General features: G+C 43.2%; 1 protein-coding gene across 10 annotated transcripts in view; it reads left to right on the top strand.

Annotated features, from left to right (window-relative positions):
- The window catches only part of LOC306928533 (RNA-binding protein Musashi homolog 2), a 324,724-nt gene that overhangs the window by 294,793 nt on the left and 11,744 nt on the right, over nt 1-18,187 (top strand). For 5 of the 10 annotated variants that reach the window (XM_079508736.1, XM_079508738.1, XM_079508739.1 and 2 more), the window contains 2 exons: nt 5,387-5,506; nt 15,343-15,522. The exons of 1 other annotated variant lie outside the window; for it this stretch is intronic. In XM_079508736.1, the coding sequence (XP_079364862.1) occupies nt 5,387-5,506; nt 15,343-15,522 (300 nt within the window). The remainder of the gene's footprint in view (nt 1-5,386; nt 5,507-15,342; nt 15,523-18,187) is intronic. 4 more of the 10 variants (XM_079508740.1, XM_079508741.1, XM_079508743.1 and 1 more) reach the window with 2 other exon arrangements.

The following is an 18,187-nucleotide window of genomic DNA, read 5'->3' as shown; positions in this document are numbered from 1 at the left end:
ACACACACACGCACGCACACACACACACACACACACACACACACACACACACACACACACACACACACACACACACACACACACACACACACACACACCACACAGACATGCGCAAGTGTTGTGGATATGGTCATTTCAACAAGCAATAACAGAGAAGCAGTCTCCTGTAAAAGGCTAAGAAGCAGAATATTGAAGTAAATGCCGCTCTGACCTCAGCTCAACCACACACATAGCAAAGTTAGTGGTTGAACTTATTGAACAGAAACAAAATGCTGCGGCCCGCAGTGCTGGTGATAGGAGAGGCGTCATGAATGCTTGATACTGTAATTGCTGGAGGGAGAATTCTTAAGCCTACTCTGTGCAGTGAATTTGGTCGGTGAATCTTCAAGTTTGAACACACACAGACTCTACGCTACAAGCTTGCTTTGGGAGATGTTTCGCCACACCTCTTCCTCTTAGAACAGTAAACGAGTTCTCAGACGCTCACAGGTTTCATCAGCAAACTGCATTAATTAACTGCATAATTAAAAAAGACAGTTTGGATCTTCTCCAACCAGAAACCATGGGTTAACGTAAGTCAGGTCCATATAGCCCTAATGTCCTTGCTGTGCTAATGTCCTAATGTCTCAGCTTCCTGCCCTCGCATGAAATGCAGACCAGTTTTTGACCAGTTTGAGAGCGGCGACACGAGGAGCATTTGGCATAAACAATTTCAGGGACTAGCAGTACCAGATGCGTAGAGAGCCCCACTACCTCCCTCCCTGGCTAGTTGAACGAACAATCTATTTTGAGAATGATAGCTCCAACCAGCCAGAGCCTGCACTACCTGTGGAGGCCAGCCTTCTCACCATCTTGGAGGCTGACCCTTCACTACCTGTGGAGGCCAGCCTTCTCACCATCTTGGAGGCTGACCCTTCACTACCTGTGGAGGCCAGCCTTCTCACCATCTTGGAGGCTGACCCTTCACTACCTGTGGAGGCCAGCCTTCTCACCATCTTGGAGGCTGACCCTTCACTACCTGTGGAGGCCAGCCTTCTCACCATCTTGGAGGCTGACCCTTCACTACCTGTGGAGGCCAGCCTTCTCACCATCTTGGAGGCTGACCCTTCACTACCTGTGGAGGCCAGCCTTCTCACCATCTTGGAGGCTGACCCTTCACTACCTGTGGAGGCCAGCCTTCTCACCATCTTGGAGGCTGACCCTTCACTACCTGTGGAGGCCAGCCTTCTCACCATCTTGGAGGCTGACCCTTCACTACCTGTGGAGGCCAGCCTTCTCACCATCTTGGAGGCTGACCCTTCACTACCTGTGGAGGCCAGCCTTCTCACCATCTTGGAGGCTGACCCTTCACTACCTGTGGAGGCCAGCCTTCTCACCATCTTGGAGGCTGACCCTTCACTACCTGTGGAGGCCAGCCTTCTCACCATCTTGGAGGCTGACCCTTCCTACCTGTGGAGGCCAGCCTTCTCACCATCTTGGAGGCTGACCCTTCCAAAGAGTGAACATCCGTGAAGCTGCCGGCCCCAGGTCGTGTCCTCAGAGCATGTGCAGCCCAGCTGGAACAAATGTTTTCGGACTTTCCAGTCTGGCGGAGATAATGACAGTGGCGTACATTGCTTATGGTAGAGCATTACAACAAAACGTGTTTTAAATCTTTATAGTACAGGCCGTGTGTTGCATTGTATAATTTGGTACATGCATTGGTACAACTGAGTACATTTTAAATCGAGGGATACAAGCACGTATCACAGACAATTAATGCTTGCTGTTTCAACTGTTGTAAATTGTTCATTATTGTAGACTAATAGCGTATTGTGATCCCTTTAAGTCTATGAAGGTACTGTTTTTCACATCAAAACAAACAACAGTCTTCTGTGGGCATCCATGTTGTTCCAACCAAAACCACTGGAATGCTCCTGAGTGCTGAGCTGGGAAGTTGACAAGTTGGCAGATGCCATGAATTCATGATTTTCCAACAGAACAATAACTTCCCCTGCTAGAGACCTTTCATTTAGGGCCAAGTAGTATATTGAATCATGCCGTGTGATGTTACTGTATATTTGAATGAACAATACAATAAATATTCAATATGTCTTGTCGGAAATATCAAAACCATCTCCTCTCCATCTCATTTCCAAACGGTGATGTCTGATTTCAGTGAATAGACACACTTAACATTGTTCAATTGTGGACATTTTTTTAGGTAACTTGGACTGTCCCTCAAGCTGAGTAGGGTCTGATAGCCAAATTATTTTGGGTGGTGAAACAAGCAATGGAAAGTGTAATTGCAATATTTCCACTTTTCCAATTTCTCATTACTATGCATCCTATGCAGAGTAGACACAAAAAGCTGTCGTTTTGTTGTATTTTTTGAAGTGCGGTTGACATCTAAATGAACATACTAGTCATAATTCTCGTGTGTGATTGTGGTACTGTTTCTGTTGCTCTGTCTCTTATCATTGATATCTTACCTGATATCTTCTAAGAGACTAAACTTGATAACAGTATAGAGGACTCTGAGATTGAAATATGTAGTAGGCTATTCTAGAATCAGGAACAATAGGAATCGACGTGTATGCATGTACCTATAGGTCATAGCTCAATTGATTTTTTTTAATGGCTAAACCCTTGCTAGACGGTGCTATTTACAGACCCCCTGATTAGAATTATATCTATTATTCTTGAGGAATGCTTGGCTGGCAGTGACTGTGCAGACAATACTTATTGGGAACTGGAACACAGACATGGGCCGGAGAAACGCACCCGTCTTCAAGTTCTTTAATACGTTTTGTAACCTACACGGCCTCACCCAGCTGATTACCCAATACACGTGATTAAGCAATATTACACGAGAGGGTGTGCTTTACCGTGATTATTGGCACGACAGTGATGCGGTCAGGAACGAGACGAAGTCGAGTTCCGCAAGCATCGCTGAAGTGTTGCGAAAAGTGAGTTGGAGTTGGTCGGTTGAAAAGAGAAATGTTTAAAGGTCAGCAAGGCTATATACTGTAGAGTAGCCTGTAGAATCGATTGAGCGGCAGTTTTAAGAATAGAGTGCCAGCGAGGCTGGAGATCTCTCTTTCTGGTGAAATTCAAGGATCTAGTAAGCATTATTAAACATGAATCTTTCAATCACATTCAGAATTTGTGCAGAGAAGACAGTATGCAAAGGATTATGTTTTTCCTCTGAGAAAAGATGAATGGTCTAGCGTGCGCTATAGTGTTTTGAGTGGAAATCTAACCTTTTCTCTTCTGTCTGTTCCTGATGAAAGGCTGCATTTCTGTGCTCCAGGGCAGTGAGAGAGAGAGAGCGAGAGAGAGAGAGAGAGAGAGAGAGAGAGAGAGAGAGAGACAGACAGAGAGAGAAACAGACAGTGAGAGAGAGCTTACAACCGTTCCCCAGAGTGGTCACCAAGGCCCCCAGGCCTGCACAGCCCATAAACAGCTGCGTCCTTGTCCCCAACCAAGCGCAGCCACTCAAGTGGCAAAGCAGGGGCCCCAATAATTGTGAAGAATTGAAAGCTAAATATTGGCTTTATCTCCTCAGTAATAAAAGGGCCATGAAATTGATTTAATGCTGCAGCGCTCCTCATGGGTGGCTTCATACAGCCTGCACTCAAAACAATGAGCAGCAGCCATCTATTAATTAACCCACCTAATCCTGCAAAGTTAATCTCTCGCCACAATTTTGCCCGCTGCTAACTTCCAAGCGAGTGGGTCTGTTGGGGGGGGTGTTGTGACAATGGCAGAGCAGGAAAAGATTCAACACTTACTTACGTACGAAAAGGAGAGAGAAGACTGTTTTGCACAGCAACGACGGGCAGCTGATCTGTGTTCCTGTGAAGACATCAGTAACAGGGACGGGGATCAGATGAGCTGGTGAGGGATGCCACTGCACAACGAACATAAATGGGGATGACTTTGGTCATCTGCTTATCATCTGTAAAGTCTCTTATCTATCCCCCCCCCATCAATATGCCTCTCCAGGTCCTCGGAGCACTTTGTTTGCTTCATTTTGTTGTTGTCTTTTTGCTCTCCACCTGACAATCTCAGCACAATGGAACGTCGCGCACGCCATTCGCCCACGCTAATGTCCACAGAGTTGTGAATTACCTACTTCTCACGCGGCTGATTGTGTTTTTTCCCCTCTTTGGCCGTAGCTCATCTGACCTAGCCCTCTGGCCTCTACCCCTCCCCCCCTCCCTCCCTCCCTCCCTCCCTCCCATCAGTCATTGTGTGAACCTTTCCTAGTGGAACAGCGGCATGAGGCTGGCTCAGAAAATAGGTCACACCTTGGTGGTCCTCTCACTTCCTTAGCTTTCAGGAATGACTCCCCGCGTCCCTCAGGAGGGTTCTGGACCCCTTCTGAATGATCTACAGGGCAAAATAAACGTGTCATCAATTAGAAAGAGGGATGTGGAGGGGAATTAACGTTTTATGGCCATTGGCCAACAACGTGTTCCCTGTGGAGATGATTTTAAGCTCTTGATTAGACGAACATGGCATCCTTGTGTGTTGATGACAGTGGAATAAACAGCCTTTCAGACTGGAACAGGCAAGATCATCATGGACTGATTGTTGTGCTGACATTTGTGAAAATAACAAGGAACAAATAAATAGAATTTGTACTCTTGTACTTTTCAGGGCCTTCTTAATTTTTTTTATTAAATTCAATTAAATTAGCTAAGAGAAACCCTACGAGTGTGTGTGTGTGTGTGTGTGTGTGTGTGTGTGTGTGTGTGTGTGTGTGTGTGTGTGTGTGTGTGTGTGTGTGTGTGTGTGTGTGTGTGTGTGTGTGTGTGTGTGTGTGTGTGTGTGTGTGTGTGTGTGTGTGTGTGTGTGTGTGTGTGTGTGTGTGTGTGTGTGTGTGTGTGTGTGTGTGTGTGTGTGTGGAACCAGCTTAATTTTTGTATTTATTTCTTGCCTTGATCTCCTACCCCCCCTCTTCTTCCCTTTCTTTGTTTCTTGGAAAAAATAACGATGGGAACTATGCACACAAACCATTTCACCCACCTTTTCACTTGTAAAACTGTCATGTGACAATAAAGTTGATTGTGATTCTGATTCTGATACACTGTGTCGCGTTGCGGCCCGTTGTGAGCATAGATTCGTTATTTTCTGAAATTACGAGTTCCGAGTTCTGACTTCCCAGAACTCAGAGTTAGTACTACTTCCTGAGTGCTGAAACCAAGCCGCCGTGTATGGAAACAAACCCAGAACCCAAGCAATACGTTTCACGGCATAGTACAGTTCTAATATGCGCATCAAAGTGACATTTGGCCGTGTGTGTGTGTGTGTGTGTGTGTGTGTGTGCGTGTGTGCGCGCGTGCGTGTGTGCGTGCGTGCGTGCGTGCGTGCGTGCGTGCGTGCGTGTTTGCTTGTGCAGGCTTCCCAGCGACAGCATATGGACCAGTGGCGGCGGCAGCAGTGGCAGCAGCGCGTGGCTCAGGTAGGGGGGCCCGTGGAAGAGGCGGCTACGTGGCGTACCCACAGAACGCAGGGCCAGGTAAACGCTCTGCTCACGTTCTGTGTGGCCATGGCTGCTGCTCTCTGGCCAACTCTTGTGCTGCTCTGCTTCTCTCCCGCACAGACACAATTACACAGTCACTCAGTTATCTCAGAGTTGGATTTTACTGCACTGTACATCCAGCTTATAGATCGACAGGACAATTTCTCTATCTTTCTTTCTTTCTTGAAAGAAAAATGATTATCCCATTGCTGAAAACTTTACCTGAGGGGGCTTTGGAATAGCCCTTCGAAATGGAAATTATTGGGAGGGCTTCCTCCCATTCTGTATGGAAGTGCTATACCAAACACTAGTGAAGTTTCTTTTTGTCTTGAAGTTTCCCTTCTCTTGTACTCATTATTGATTACCTATCCAGCTTCATTAACAGAACTGGCTTTCTCTACCCTTTCAACTGTAGATCATTCAATAACGGTGATTAACAACTCCAATGGCAGCAGACAGGCTTTAGAGAAGGCTGCCTGTCATAATCAGGCTTAATCAGGCAAGAGTACGTTAGGGTAGTGTAGCTGTCAAGAATCAAGGCTCAAGAGGGATTTATTTGTCGCTCGCTTACCCATACAGGTACAAGCAGCGAAATGTTGGGCGGACATGTTCCACACAGAGAGAGAGAGAGAGTGCTAACACAACAATACAATACAATACAATACAACAATAAAAATATTTGTAATAGTAGATGAGATAGAAATAGTACAGATAGGACGACAGTATATGATTAGTTTAAGACAGACTATTAAGACAGATACAATCTGTTTTAGCAGCAGCATCAAAATCTGCAAGAGCAGAAGGTATTATATACCTTTAGCAGCAATGTCAAAAGTACAAAGAAGCAGAAAGCATACACATTATATATCAAAAACACTTATATATCACAGTTGCTTACAGTATGCGAAGCAGCGTAACTATGAACTTTCTGGTTTCTACAGCATGCCATCTACAGTAGCATGCTACAGTAACTAGCATGTTAGACGTTCAGCTAAACCCCCTCTCCCAGTGATGCTTGCAAAGTCTGTAGAAATCTACACACTCATGCGTAATATTGTATGCCATGGCCGCAATGTACACACACAGTTACAAGAACAAGGATACCTACACTATTGTCACAATTTACGTGTGCGCACATGCGTGCATGCACGCACGCACGCACGCACGCACGCACGCACGCACGCACGCACGCACGCACACACACTGTACACACAGATAACAAAGCAACATCCTTCTTTGAACAGCAATCAGCTTAACAGAGGGAGCACTGGAAGGTAATCAGATGCTCTTTCTCTTTCATCAGCCGGCTTGATTTTGCGTCTTCAAAACAAACAATTTCCCCAAACCAACTGTGGCATTGAACATGGAAGTTAAGTGGAAATGTTGATGTGGAGTAAGCATTATTGTCTGGACAAAAGAGTAAGGGAGGAGGCTGTTTCACATAAGCTTGGGAACTAATACGAACACGTACAGATGGAGGATTTTGAGCTGTAATCAGTGGACCTGATGGGCCTGGAGGCACGTGGTATGGTTTAGTTGTGAGAAGGATATGTGCATTGCGATCAAGATGGTTGTTGTCCAAATGGTTTTGGTTTGTTTTTTTAATGTCAAATTAGAGTGCAGCATTCACATATAATAATTATCTGCTGATTTCATCAGGGCTCAGATTTCAATTTTCAGCTCTCCATTTTCCTAATTCTCTCCCTTTCTGTTTTGTTCAGTGTTGCATTTCATGTCTCTGGTTACTCCGTCACAATTTGCTCCTCCTATTTTGTATCTCATCTTCTCTCTCTCTCTCTCTCTCTCTCTCTCTCTCTCTCTCTCTCTCTCTCTCTCTCTCTCTCTCTCTCTCTCTCTCCTTGTCCTTTATTTCTCTCTAAGAAATTCTCAAATGAAGTATATAATAGGCTCAACCATCTGCTGTTCTAACCTGGCCCTGTAGTGTAGTGTAGTGTACATCTTCTATTATAAGTAAAGTTGTCTGTGCCGGTGTGGCAGTGTGTATCTGTGTGCCCATACCAAATATGGACATGCCTGTGCTTATGCAAATTGAGTAGGCCATACGGCCTACTTGTGCGCAAGCAGAGCACGCCATGAAGTGCGCTCACCACTGCTGGTACGAGTCTTAAAGCTCTCTGCTGCTGTCTGGGTACGACTGCTGCTCTGAGTCCTATAGAGCTCTCTGCTATTCTTAATCATATTGACCTTATACCAACCTTGAAACGTACAGTATCATAGTTACCAAGAATGGTGGTCCCTTATTGGCTGTTGGAGGACACCGACATACGTACATACATACGGCAGGCTAATCCAGAACCAGGGGGCTGCAGCAGCAAAGGCACAATACCCTGGGGAATGATTGGTCAAGGTCAAAGTAAACTTTTTTGTCCACAAGGGAATTTTGCCTTGGGCTTCCATCCCTGCTACAGCCACCAAATGCATACAAAGAACATACAGTACATACATAACAAGAGAGGGACACAACAGTACAGTACACAGGTGCACAAATAGTGAGATTCATCTAACTGTTTGACGGTTATGTGGCAGCCAAGTCTATGGACTTTTAATGTTTGCTTTAAGCAGGTAATCTCATTGAGACCTGATGTCGAGAGAGAGAGAGAGAGAGAGAGAGAGAGAGACCTGGTCAGACAGCAGCAGCAATCCATACAAACAGACAGATAGGACATTCAGTATGAAGACAAAACATATCACAAAATGCTAAGAAAATGTAAAATCTAGAACATTTTAACCTGCAATTCACTCTTCATGTTTAGTATTCATCAACGACAAAGGCCAGGCCTTGGAATTATAATTGACTCTGGGCTGGACTCTGGGCGCTGCTGGCCACTCTTATAGTTAGGATGGGTCAAATTCGGAGGAGAATAAAAGGATCAATAAAGTAGAACTTCCCCCAAAAGACAATGGTAGGTCTCCATCAATATGTATGTCAGAAATCAGTGAACAAGGGAAAAGGTGAATAGTAAAAAATCTGAGGCCTGTGTGGGTGGGCTAGCCAATTCAAGAAGAAATCAACTGTTAAAATTCATTAGCTAAGCCTCTCTGAACACAAAATGGCATGACATTAAATATGTATTATTTTGAAATGTCTGTGCACTCTGAAAAGGGTGCTGTTAATTAGTCAGCCATTCATTCAGAAAAGATAATTTCAAATGCAAAGTGAAAGCTACGCTAGGCAACAATGCTAGTGTTTTTTCTGCTTTTATTTATTTATTTATTCATTATTTATTTTCTAAATTACATTGGTGAAAACTGAAAATGGAGCGGCTAATTATGGTGGCTTTTGTTTGTCAAAGCATATTCAGACAGGAACACGATTTACGGAAATGTGCAACTGGTGGGCATAGAGTATGTTAATTAATTGCGTATGTTTATGAGTTCATAAATTGTGTTAGTCTCAGTTTAAATTGTTAGGGCTCTATCGTATGCCTTTGCCTTACCTTCTCATTAACCACTTTCCGTGCGTTACACATTTAGGAGCTTCTACTATCCGTAAATGGTGTCTTGCGGCCACACAACCCACTATACATTTTGCCGACTCCTATACTTGCGGATGGAGATGTGTCTGTAGGTGACTAGGTGTGTTGATGCGCTTTCCCTATATTTGCTCACAGGTTTGCACACAGGTTTAGGACAACGGAAAGCGCCTCTTCAAACCACCCGTAAAGTGATTCCGTTTATAAAAGAATGCGCTCCTGATTTGGAGCTGCCTTGACACACAATATTGCAGAACATTCACAGCTCAGAGGTCTCGTTCTGTCTTAATTCTCCACAAATCTCTAGTGATTGTAATTTTCCTATAATCAGCAGACTGTCAATTCCTTGTGCCCATTGTGTTTAATTGTCTAGTCAAAGAAGTTATTTGATTTGTGCCATGGCACATTGTGCGTGATTCGCTCGTTCAGTTTCATCACCCCATTGCCCAGCAAATATTTAATGGATTACAATAATGTAAAATTCCCCATAATCAGTAACTCGTAGCTGATACTTGTGTCAACCAAATGTGGTTTTATTGAAAGGCAATTAAAGGCGAGATGTTAAGGAAGCAACGGATGTCATTTCCAATGTTATTTCGCCTCAGTTCAGTGCAAGTTTGTTTAATTAATCAGATTTCCCGAATTTTCCTTTTCGCTTGATACCGCTTTGTAGAGAGGCACGATCTATATACCAAATGAAAGCTGGAACTTCATAGATTTCACAGCAATTTTTAAAAATGCTCCAGATTTGAGCAAGTTGTGACTCAATGAAATGACGAGTGTTCTTGATATATGGTTCTGTGCCCGGTGGAGAAAAAAAGGGCACGAGGGGGGTTGGGGGTGGGCAGCACAAGTGAGACTGTGTAGGTCGCGGAGTGAATAGATAAAGGAGCTACTGGACACAAAACAACCCTCTGTATCAAATATAAATGTATATTATATATATATACCATGAGAACAGGGCATTCCTACTTGAACCCCAGCGTCAATGCCAACAACAATAGTGCCACTTTAGGTCACCCAGCGGTATTGCAGCTGTCCGTACTCAAGCGGACATACATACATACATACATACATACATACATACATACATACATACATACATACATACATACATACATACATACATACATACATACATACATACATAGGGACACACATAGGTGTTCATTGGAGCGGTTAGGCACCACACAAAAAGTGCAGATTAAGTCTAGAGGGTTCAAGTGGTTAAATAGAACCACCTTGATGGTGGCAGTAAGCGATGGCGAGACCCTCTCCTCTATCTGGCACTTAGCAGCAAACCCACAACTCAAGCCCTTGCTCGCTGCAGATGGAGGGAAGAGAAAGGCTTTGAGTAGGGAGGGGATAATTATGAGTAGTGGTGGACACTGGACATAGTACTTGACTCCAGCACTTGTCTCAAAGTACTATCAAATATTACTGTGTGGAAGTGAAAGTTGCTCCATCAAATTTGTACTACTGTAGTACTTTTCAACATGCTTTTAAATAAGTACATTTTAGTTTTAATATCAATGCCCTGCTGTATTGAAATGTAGACCAAAATAATCCCCAAAGAAAGAAATCAATCAAAATATAAATACTGTAATCTACAAGCCAACAACATGTGCAGTTCTGTCATTTGCACTATTTTTTAAATAGAACGTAATGGGTTCATAATGTACTTTCACTCCTACATACTGTGGAGTAATATTCAATATTCAAAAATATTGGGATACTCAGATACAGCTACTCAAAGTACTTAGTTACTGTCCACCACTGCTGGAGATGGAGGGAGGAAACGGGTTTGAGTAAGAAGGGAGGGGGTAATTATCAGTATAAATGAAGCCTGGTGACTGATATGCACTGCTGGGCCCCATCAGCTGGTCTCCTAGGCAACCTCAACATGCTCATTTGTTTTGTAGATGAGTAATTACACCCAATTAGTGTCCGGTGGGGGGAAAAAAAGAAGGTCCAGAGAAGGGTCCGTTGTGCTGCTTAGATTGTCTGAATATTAACCCATTCAGGCCTGACGTCGAAATTTAAAAAAAATGTTTTCTAAATCATGACAATTTTCGGAAAGATTTGAGGCACATTTTAACGATTTTTCAAAAATAGCAGATCTACAAGTTCATAGCGCGCCACTCGGTGGCGCGCTATGAGCTTGTAGATCTGCTATTTTTCAATAGCTAAATTATAACATAATGTTTAAAACACCAAAAGGGGTTCCCTCCCAAAATGGGTTAATAACGGGACGGCGGTAGGATGTGCGGTGATCTGATCTATGATCAGCGATACGCATGCAGCTGTGGGCACAGGCTCGCTCTGCATAACAGATCAGATGAGTACTGATGAGAATCAATGGCTCTCCAGGGGTGTGCATGCATGCGTGTACATATGAGGGAGCTTTACTCCTGTTCACGCTGCCTATATATCCAGTGAACAATGGTTCCTCTCCTGTGCCTGTCAGTCAGCAGAGTGATGTAATTCCTTGTGGTTTTCGGAGGTGTGCAGGTCTGTGCGTTTCAGATTAATATATGTACGCCATGCGTTACTTAATGCCTATGCATTGCTCAATTGTCTCCCGTCAAAATTCACATAGTGCTCTGCACATTTTGTTTACCAAGTTAGTATTGTATCCACAGATGTTTTGGATATCAAAGTCAATCTGTTAAAAGGCATTGCCACCATTCACCTCTTATTTTTGTATCTTGTTGGGCATTATCTTTGGTTTTATTAGTTATACTGTATATTAAAATTCAAGTTAAAGCTATTGCTTATTTCCTGATATGGAACTGGGTAGTGGGGACAGAGTCAGAATGATCGAGTTAGCGATCAACTAGTACTCATTGAGGACTGTGTGTGTGCATGAGTTTCTACTAGACTTTATGTATCAACATAACATCCCTTTGTAACATTGATGAGATTGTAACCTCTGTCACCAAGCAGGATTAGTGGGCTAACTGTGGGTTTAACGCTCTCTTTTAATTGCCTGTTATTTTTTTCCCAACCGACTTCTGCCAAAAACCAAGGACTAGTGGCACTGATGTTTCGGTAATTTAATTGACTAATCTCAATGTCATGACCGAGTCTGAAATAAGCTTAAGTCAAAACTCGGAGACAAGACCAAGGACTGTCAGTTCTCTATCGATCTCTATTTCATTTATATAAGTAAGTAAGCCATGAGGCCCATAGGGCAGGCACTTATCTCCTGTTTCTGTAGCGTGAGGCAGCTTGATGTACAAGTACACCCCCTTGACATGATGTACAAGTACACCCCCTGGACATGACGCTAGTATGTCGCAGGGACTTACCCCCAATCCAATCCAACCCTTGATGCTGTGTGCCAAGCAGGGAGGCATTGGGTCCCATTTATAGAGTCTTTGGTATGACCCGGCCGGGGATTGAACCCCTGATCTTCCAGTCTCAGGGCGAACACTCAAACCACAAGGCCACTGAGCTGGTATTCTCCAACAAAAATTGTTTAACATCATAATAATATTTTGATTGCATTTTACATCATCTGAGCCCTGTGAAGTGTGCCCAGGTGGCAAGGAAGCTCAGCTGGATTTGAAGCCCATGAAGTCATTATTTTAAGTTTCCATTAATGGCCCAGCAGATGTCGCCATTTTGCCTCCTGCAGGCTGCAGAATCATTAACTCTCCATTCATTTATTTGAATGAGGTTTTGGGGCAGACTTTACACTTGATTTTATTATCCTTAACATTTAAAACATTTTAACTCAGTGCCGTCCGAGTTGCTCACCAATAGGGTTGGAAACAGTGGAAATCGATTTCATAATTTGCACATAGTACTACAGTAAAGTAAATTAGACCAAATGTTGCAAAGCAATGTTCCAGGATGTTCCATTCTGGTCAAACAGTCATTTGACAAGCTCTGCTTAACTATGGAACAGAGCCTCAATTATATTACCGTTGGTAGTAACACCTGGCCCATGTTCTTGCCAATGTGGTTGCGTGCATCGAGCCTGTTGGCCGTGTTTACAGGTGGGAGGATGTTTTTTGTCACTGCACTAGTGATTCCTACAGGTTGAACATTTTTATTGAACAATTATCTTCTTTTTTTACATCTCTAGAAAAACATAAGGGGAAAAAGATGGTAGTAAAAGTCATGAAAGAAAAGAAAGGAAAAGAAAACTGAATATTTAGTTGCAACTTAAAAACACGAGAGTGATCCTATTTCACTGGTCTATACTGAACCCACACCAACTGTGGCCTTCAGACTACAGAACAACCATGTAGTGTAGTTCAGTGGCTCTCAAACATTCACATTTCACAGACCCCGTGTTTGATACATTTTTAATCTCTGGGTCCTCGATGTGAAGTCCTCAGTTTAGATTGTGTCACTGTAGACTGTAGACAGAGAGTGAACAAATGGAACCAGATGGACCCGTAAACTAAGATCCATTTAGTTCCATTTGTACACTCTTAAGTTACAGCCCAACTCCTCAAGCACCCAGGGGAACCCTGGACCCCACTTTGAGAACCACTGGTATAGTTTAGTGGAATTGGCATAATTACAAAATTGTGGAGAAAAATAATTAAACTTGTCCTTTCCATGTGCTTTTCAGAGTTGATTTAATTGTGTCTGTTACTTAGGAGTACACAGAATGGTAATTTCTTCTTTTCTCAGTATCTCAGGCATTATGTTAATATACGTGGGCAAATTATGAAAGGCCTGACATTTTTCATGTTCATAAGAGTAGGTATTGTCACTGTTGGGCAGAAACCTTATATGTCCAAATCATTACTTTTCAGGAAACTGAACAAATAACCTGCGTTTCAATGGATGCCATGTAGTTATTATGTAGTCACAAACTCTGGTTAATACTTTTCATTGGTTAAATATGTATAAAGCACACAGACAGACTTAACCATCATTCTTTTGAGCATTTTGGCGGTGGTCATACAGTAGCTGAGTGGGTAGCGATGCTGTCTGGTAGTCATACGACGAGATATAAAATAGGGCATTCATTTATGAAAAAAGAAAGATCAAAATGTGGAGATACAAGGTATCTGCCCGTCAGTGACGATAATTATGGTGGCCCACGAGTAATGACATCACAGTGCTAAAAGGCATTGGCTGGGCCCTTTCACAGGTGGAATGGCTTTGAATGTCTTTTCGCACCAAGACCCCAATAAAATAGAAGTACAGCATTAGTAATCTGCCATGGAAAAGCCAGTGTCACCAAAATAATCCTCTCCTGAGTAGATGAACTCCAGTATAAAGGTGTGCAACACGTTCTTTTAATTGCACATTTAATGGGGCGGCTTGTCAGAGATTAAGAGGATAAGCAATAAATGTTGTCGCTTTGCTGAATGACATTCTTTAAACTGTTGATAATCCACCATCTGTGTGAAAAGAGGGGATCATTTTGAAGAGGACTACTGGAGTGCTTAGAGCCATATGCCTGTCGTCAATAAACACTGATGTTTCTTTGTTATCTCACCTAGAAAGAATGTCACATACACACCTCCAGTATCCACTGCTATTTGTCCAGAATCAGAGGCTTGAAATTAATTATTGATTGGCATGCATTGTGTTTCCCCTTCTGTTAAATGACAGAAGCTTCCTTCAGGTGTGTCCAGTGAGCGTTGTTGCATTGTATTGTATTGTATTGTGTTGTATTGTATTGTATTGTATTGTATTGTATTGTATTGAGCTGTGCTTCAGTGATTCTTCACTTTCATCTGTGTCGTGAAAGATTGCAGGAAAGCTGTGGGGGAATGCAGGTTGGATCGAGGTATGGACTCCGAGTCCTGAGACAGCATTGTCTCCGATTGTGATGTGGTACTTTGTACCATGACACAGTCGGAGAGAAAGGAAGAGTTGGTAATGTTTAGATCCAGTGAACATATCGCTGCTGTCGGGCAGAAACCTTGCATGTCCAAATCCATTCGTTTTCAGCATCGCATCATGATGTGATGTGAGCTTGTAGATCTGCTATTTCTGCTACTTTTGAGGCGACTCTTGTACAATGAAGTAGGGCAATAATTTACAGGAAAAACATGGTTTAGATTGTTTAGAAACAGTTGAAATAAGGTACAAGTTTTCTGCCCGACACGGACGATATACATACATAGGCACACTGATCACATGCCAGTAGGGCCTTGGACACACGGCAGGGGCTGCTGGGGGAGAGATGGCAGGGAGGACCAACAGGGCAAAATTACATACAGTATATCTAAAAACATGGTGTGCCACACCGCCGTGCCACGCGAAACAATCTCGACCTTGACCACAAGTTCGTGAACAAGTTTGATTTCCCCAATGATGGCGTCCCTTCCCCTCCCCCTCCCCACCCTATACTGTATCTCCCAGGCCTCCCCGATTATGGGTTTTACTCCACTCCCAGTGACCAGCGGGGGGGCCCCTGCTCCTTTGCGGACTATGGCTCCCTGGGGCCCCAGGCTGCTCAGATGCTGCACAGTGAGCATGCCAACTCCGCCTGCAACTCCCCCCTCCAGCACCTACAGAGCCCGGATCAGTTTAAGAGCCCAGGTTTGTATAATGTGCATCTCTCTCCACGTATTGGACTTTTCAGCTTGATTCATTTTGCATTCCCCCCCCCCCTCCCCCTTTCTTTTTTTTGTGTTCTCTTACGTTTATATGGATGGAAAAAGACAAACAAAAATATGTTTGCACGGCGAAAGGAATATTTGCATTAAGACGTTGTGTCATCATGCATTGCATGTTTATTCCTAATTATTCCTCAATTTTTACTTTATTTATGTTCAGTTTGAGCCCCAGCTTGCACTTTTGGGTCCTTTACATACAGAATGTATCCCTCCTTTGCATGAGTTACAATAGGACCCTTGGACAGGGGGACTGCACTGGCCAGTTTAAGTCTGTTCGTTTCAATACTTCTTCCTTGATTCTGACTGCAGGAACGGAGTGAGTGAATGAGTGAATGTGTCTGTAATCAGTGAAACAGTCAGTCAGTCAGTCCAGAGTCTGATTAAATAATTCAATCAGCGAACAGTTGAGTGTTTCGAGGGAAAATTGTTTTTTTTTGTCAAAGCCTTTAAGGTTGACATGATTTCTATTATCAATATGCAAATTGTTATTTATGCAAATTAGTAATTACACAATCAGTAAATCAGTTGACTGAATTACATATCACAACATTGATACAGTATGTATAATTCAAACAATGGTCAACAATATGTTCTGCTTCCAGTTGCTTTCTAAAGCCAAGTTCAACATTCTTCTCTATGAATAAAATGTGCACTTCACTCAACACAAATCTTTTAAATCTCTTTAGAATATACTGTATATACCGGTATAGTAACTTTTCAAAATGAGCAACATTCATTCTATCCCTGTAAGTGCCTCAATGTATAATTTTGTTTAAAGGTATATTCAGTGATTTCACTTAATTCAAATATCACTTATTTTTTCTTATTGTTTTGGATAATCCTCCCTACCATAGAGTGTGCTGACCATATAAGGAGTTCCTCCCTGTCCCCAGTCAGCCCCTGGGGTCAAAAAACCCTAGTTTCAGTTTTGGTGGCGGGTGGCAAAGCCTTCATCCAATCAGGATGAGAGGGGCCTTCCTCCAATCATGATCGAGTGGGGGAACATGCCGTTTGTCCTGTTGCACTTCCCCCCACTGTAGAGTGTGTGCATGTGCACATTTTGTTACTGGGGCGGACTGGGTGGTTTTCCAAATCACTCAAATCACTGAATACTCCTTTAAATATTCTTTATTTTGTCTTCATTTTTGCTCATGATGATGTTTGCAGTGGCATGGCACGTCCCTAATGTCCCTGCATCTCGTTACTTACAGTGACTGTGAGGAAAATCTTGTTGAGTGGAAATGCCTGTCATGGAACCTGAAATGGTGTTGTCTAGACAGAGACGTATTAGACCTGCAAGATCTAGTTCAGAGTTCAGACAGAGACGTATAGACCAGCTTCTGGTTCAGACACAGACATGTACAGTATAGACCAGCTTCTGGTTCAGACAGAGACGTATAGACCAGCTTCTGGTTCAGACAGAGACGTATAGACCAGCTTCTGGTTCAGACACAGACATGTACAGTATAGACCAGCTTCTGGTTCAGACACAGACATATACAGTATAGACCAGCTTCTGGTTCAGACAGTGGCGTATAGACCAGCTTCTGGTTCAGACACAGACATATACAGTATAGACCAGCTTCTGGTTCAGACAGTGGCGTATAGACCAGCTTCTGGTTCAGACACAGACATATACAGTATAGACCAGCTTCTGGTTCAGACAGTGGCGTATAGACCAGCAATGGCATCTGGTTCAGACAGAGTATACTGTAGACCAGCTACCAGCATCTGGCCAGCAGTTTGTAAGTAATTATATCCAGACAAAATGATAGGTGTGTAATCCTGTGTGCGTGCGGGCATGTATCCAAGTGTGAGTATGAGAATTCTTCCTGATAGGATCTAGCTCCTATTTGAGGTAGATTCTGATGGTGTAAGCAGTCTGGTGATGTGTCACTGCCACTACAGAGGTCTTTTCCAGTACACTGGTATAGAAAGTTTGGGGGTTTTAAAGATCTGCTGCCATGGCTTATAGGGATGAAGGGGTCACCCTAAATTCCCTAATACTTAGGGGGGGTAGTAGAGACTAGAGAGGAGATGACTACACAGGTAGCCCCCCCCCCCCCCACACACACACACACACACATTACAACCCTCAAAAGGAAGACAAATTGTTACAAGAAAGAGTGGTGTACACACTTTCTATAACTTCCCATGTTAATATAGAGCACCGAAGTCTGACGCCAGTCCACAGGTTCATGTATTTTTTTATTTGCATTGAAATCCCCATGGGGGATTTTAGGTCGCTTCATATAAGAACTGTGTTTGAAAAATAAACCGATCATCCCAGCCTTTTTGTTAGGGGTGTGGCTGTGCGTCGTTAATGATGTCCATTCATATTTGATACTGCCAGTTTCTGGAGAAAATGGAATTAATGTGGCTGCAAAAGCCTTGAAACTACAAGGGTATGAATGCAATGTCGCTGCTAATATACGTCACGCCCAGCTGTCAACACATTGCGTTCCTGAGATTCCTCGTTGACGTAAGCTCAGCTGGCAGTGACTCGACTCGTAGTAACCACGAAACATTAAATATCAATAAAAAAACTAAAAAAAACTGAACATGTCAGTTTCTGTTGTGCGACGGGC

The sequence above is a fragment of the Electrona antarctica genome (genome assembly GCF_951216825.1).
Source record: "Electrona antarctica genome assembly, chromosome: 8".
In the NCBI taxonomy this organism is placed as follows: Eukaryota; Metazoa; Chordata; class Actinopteri; order Myctophiformes; family Myctophidae; genus Electrona; species Electrona antarctica.
This window is presented reverse-complemented; position numbering and strand designations above follow the sequence as displayed.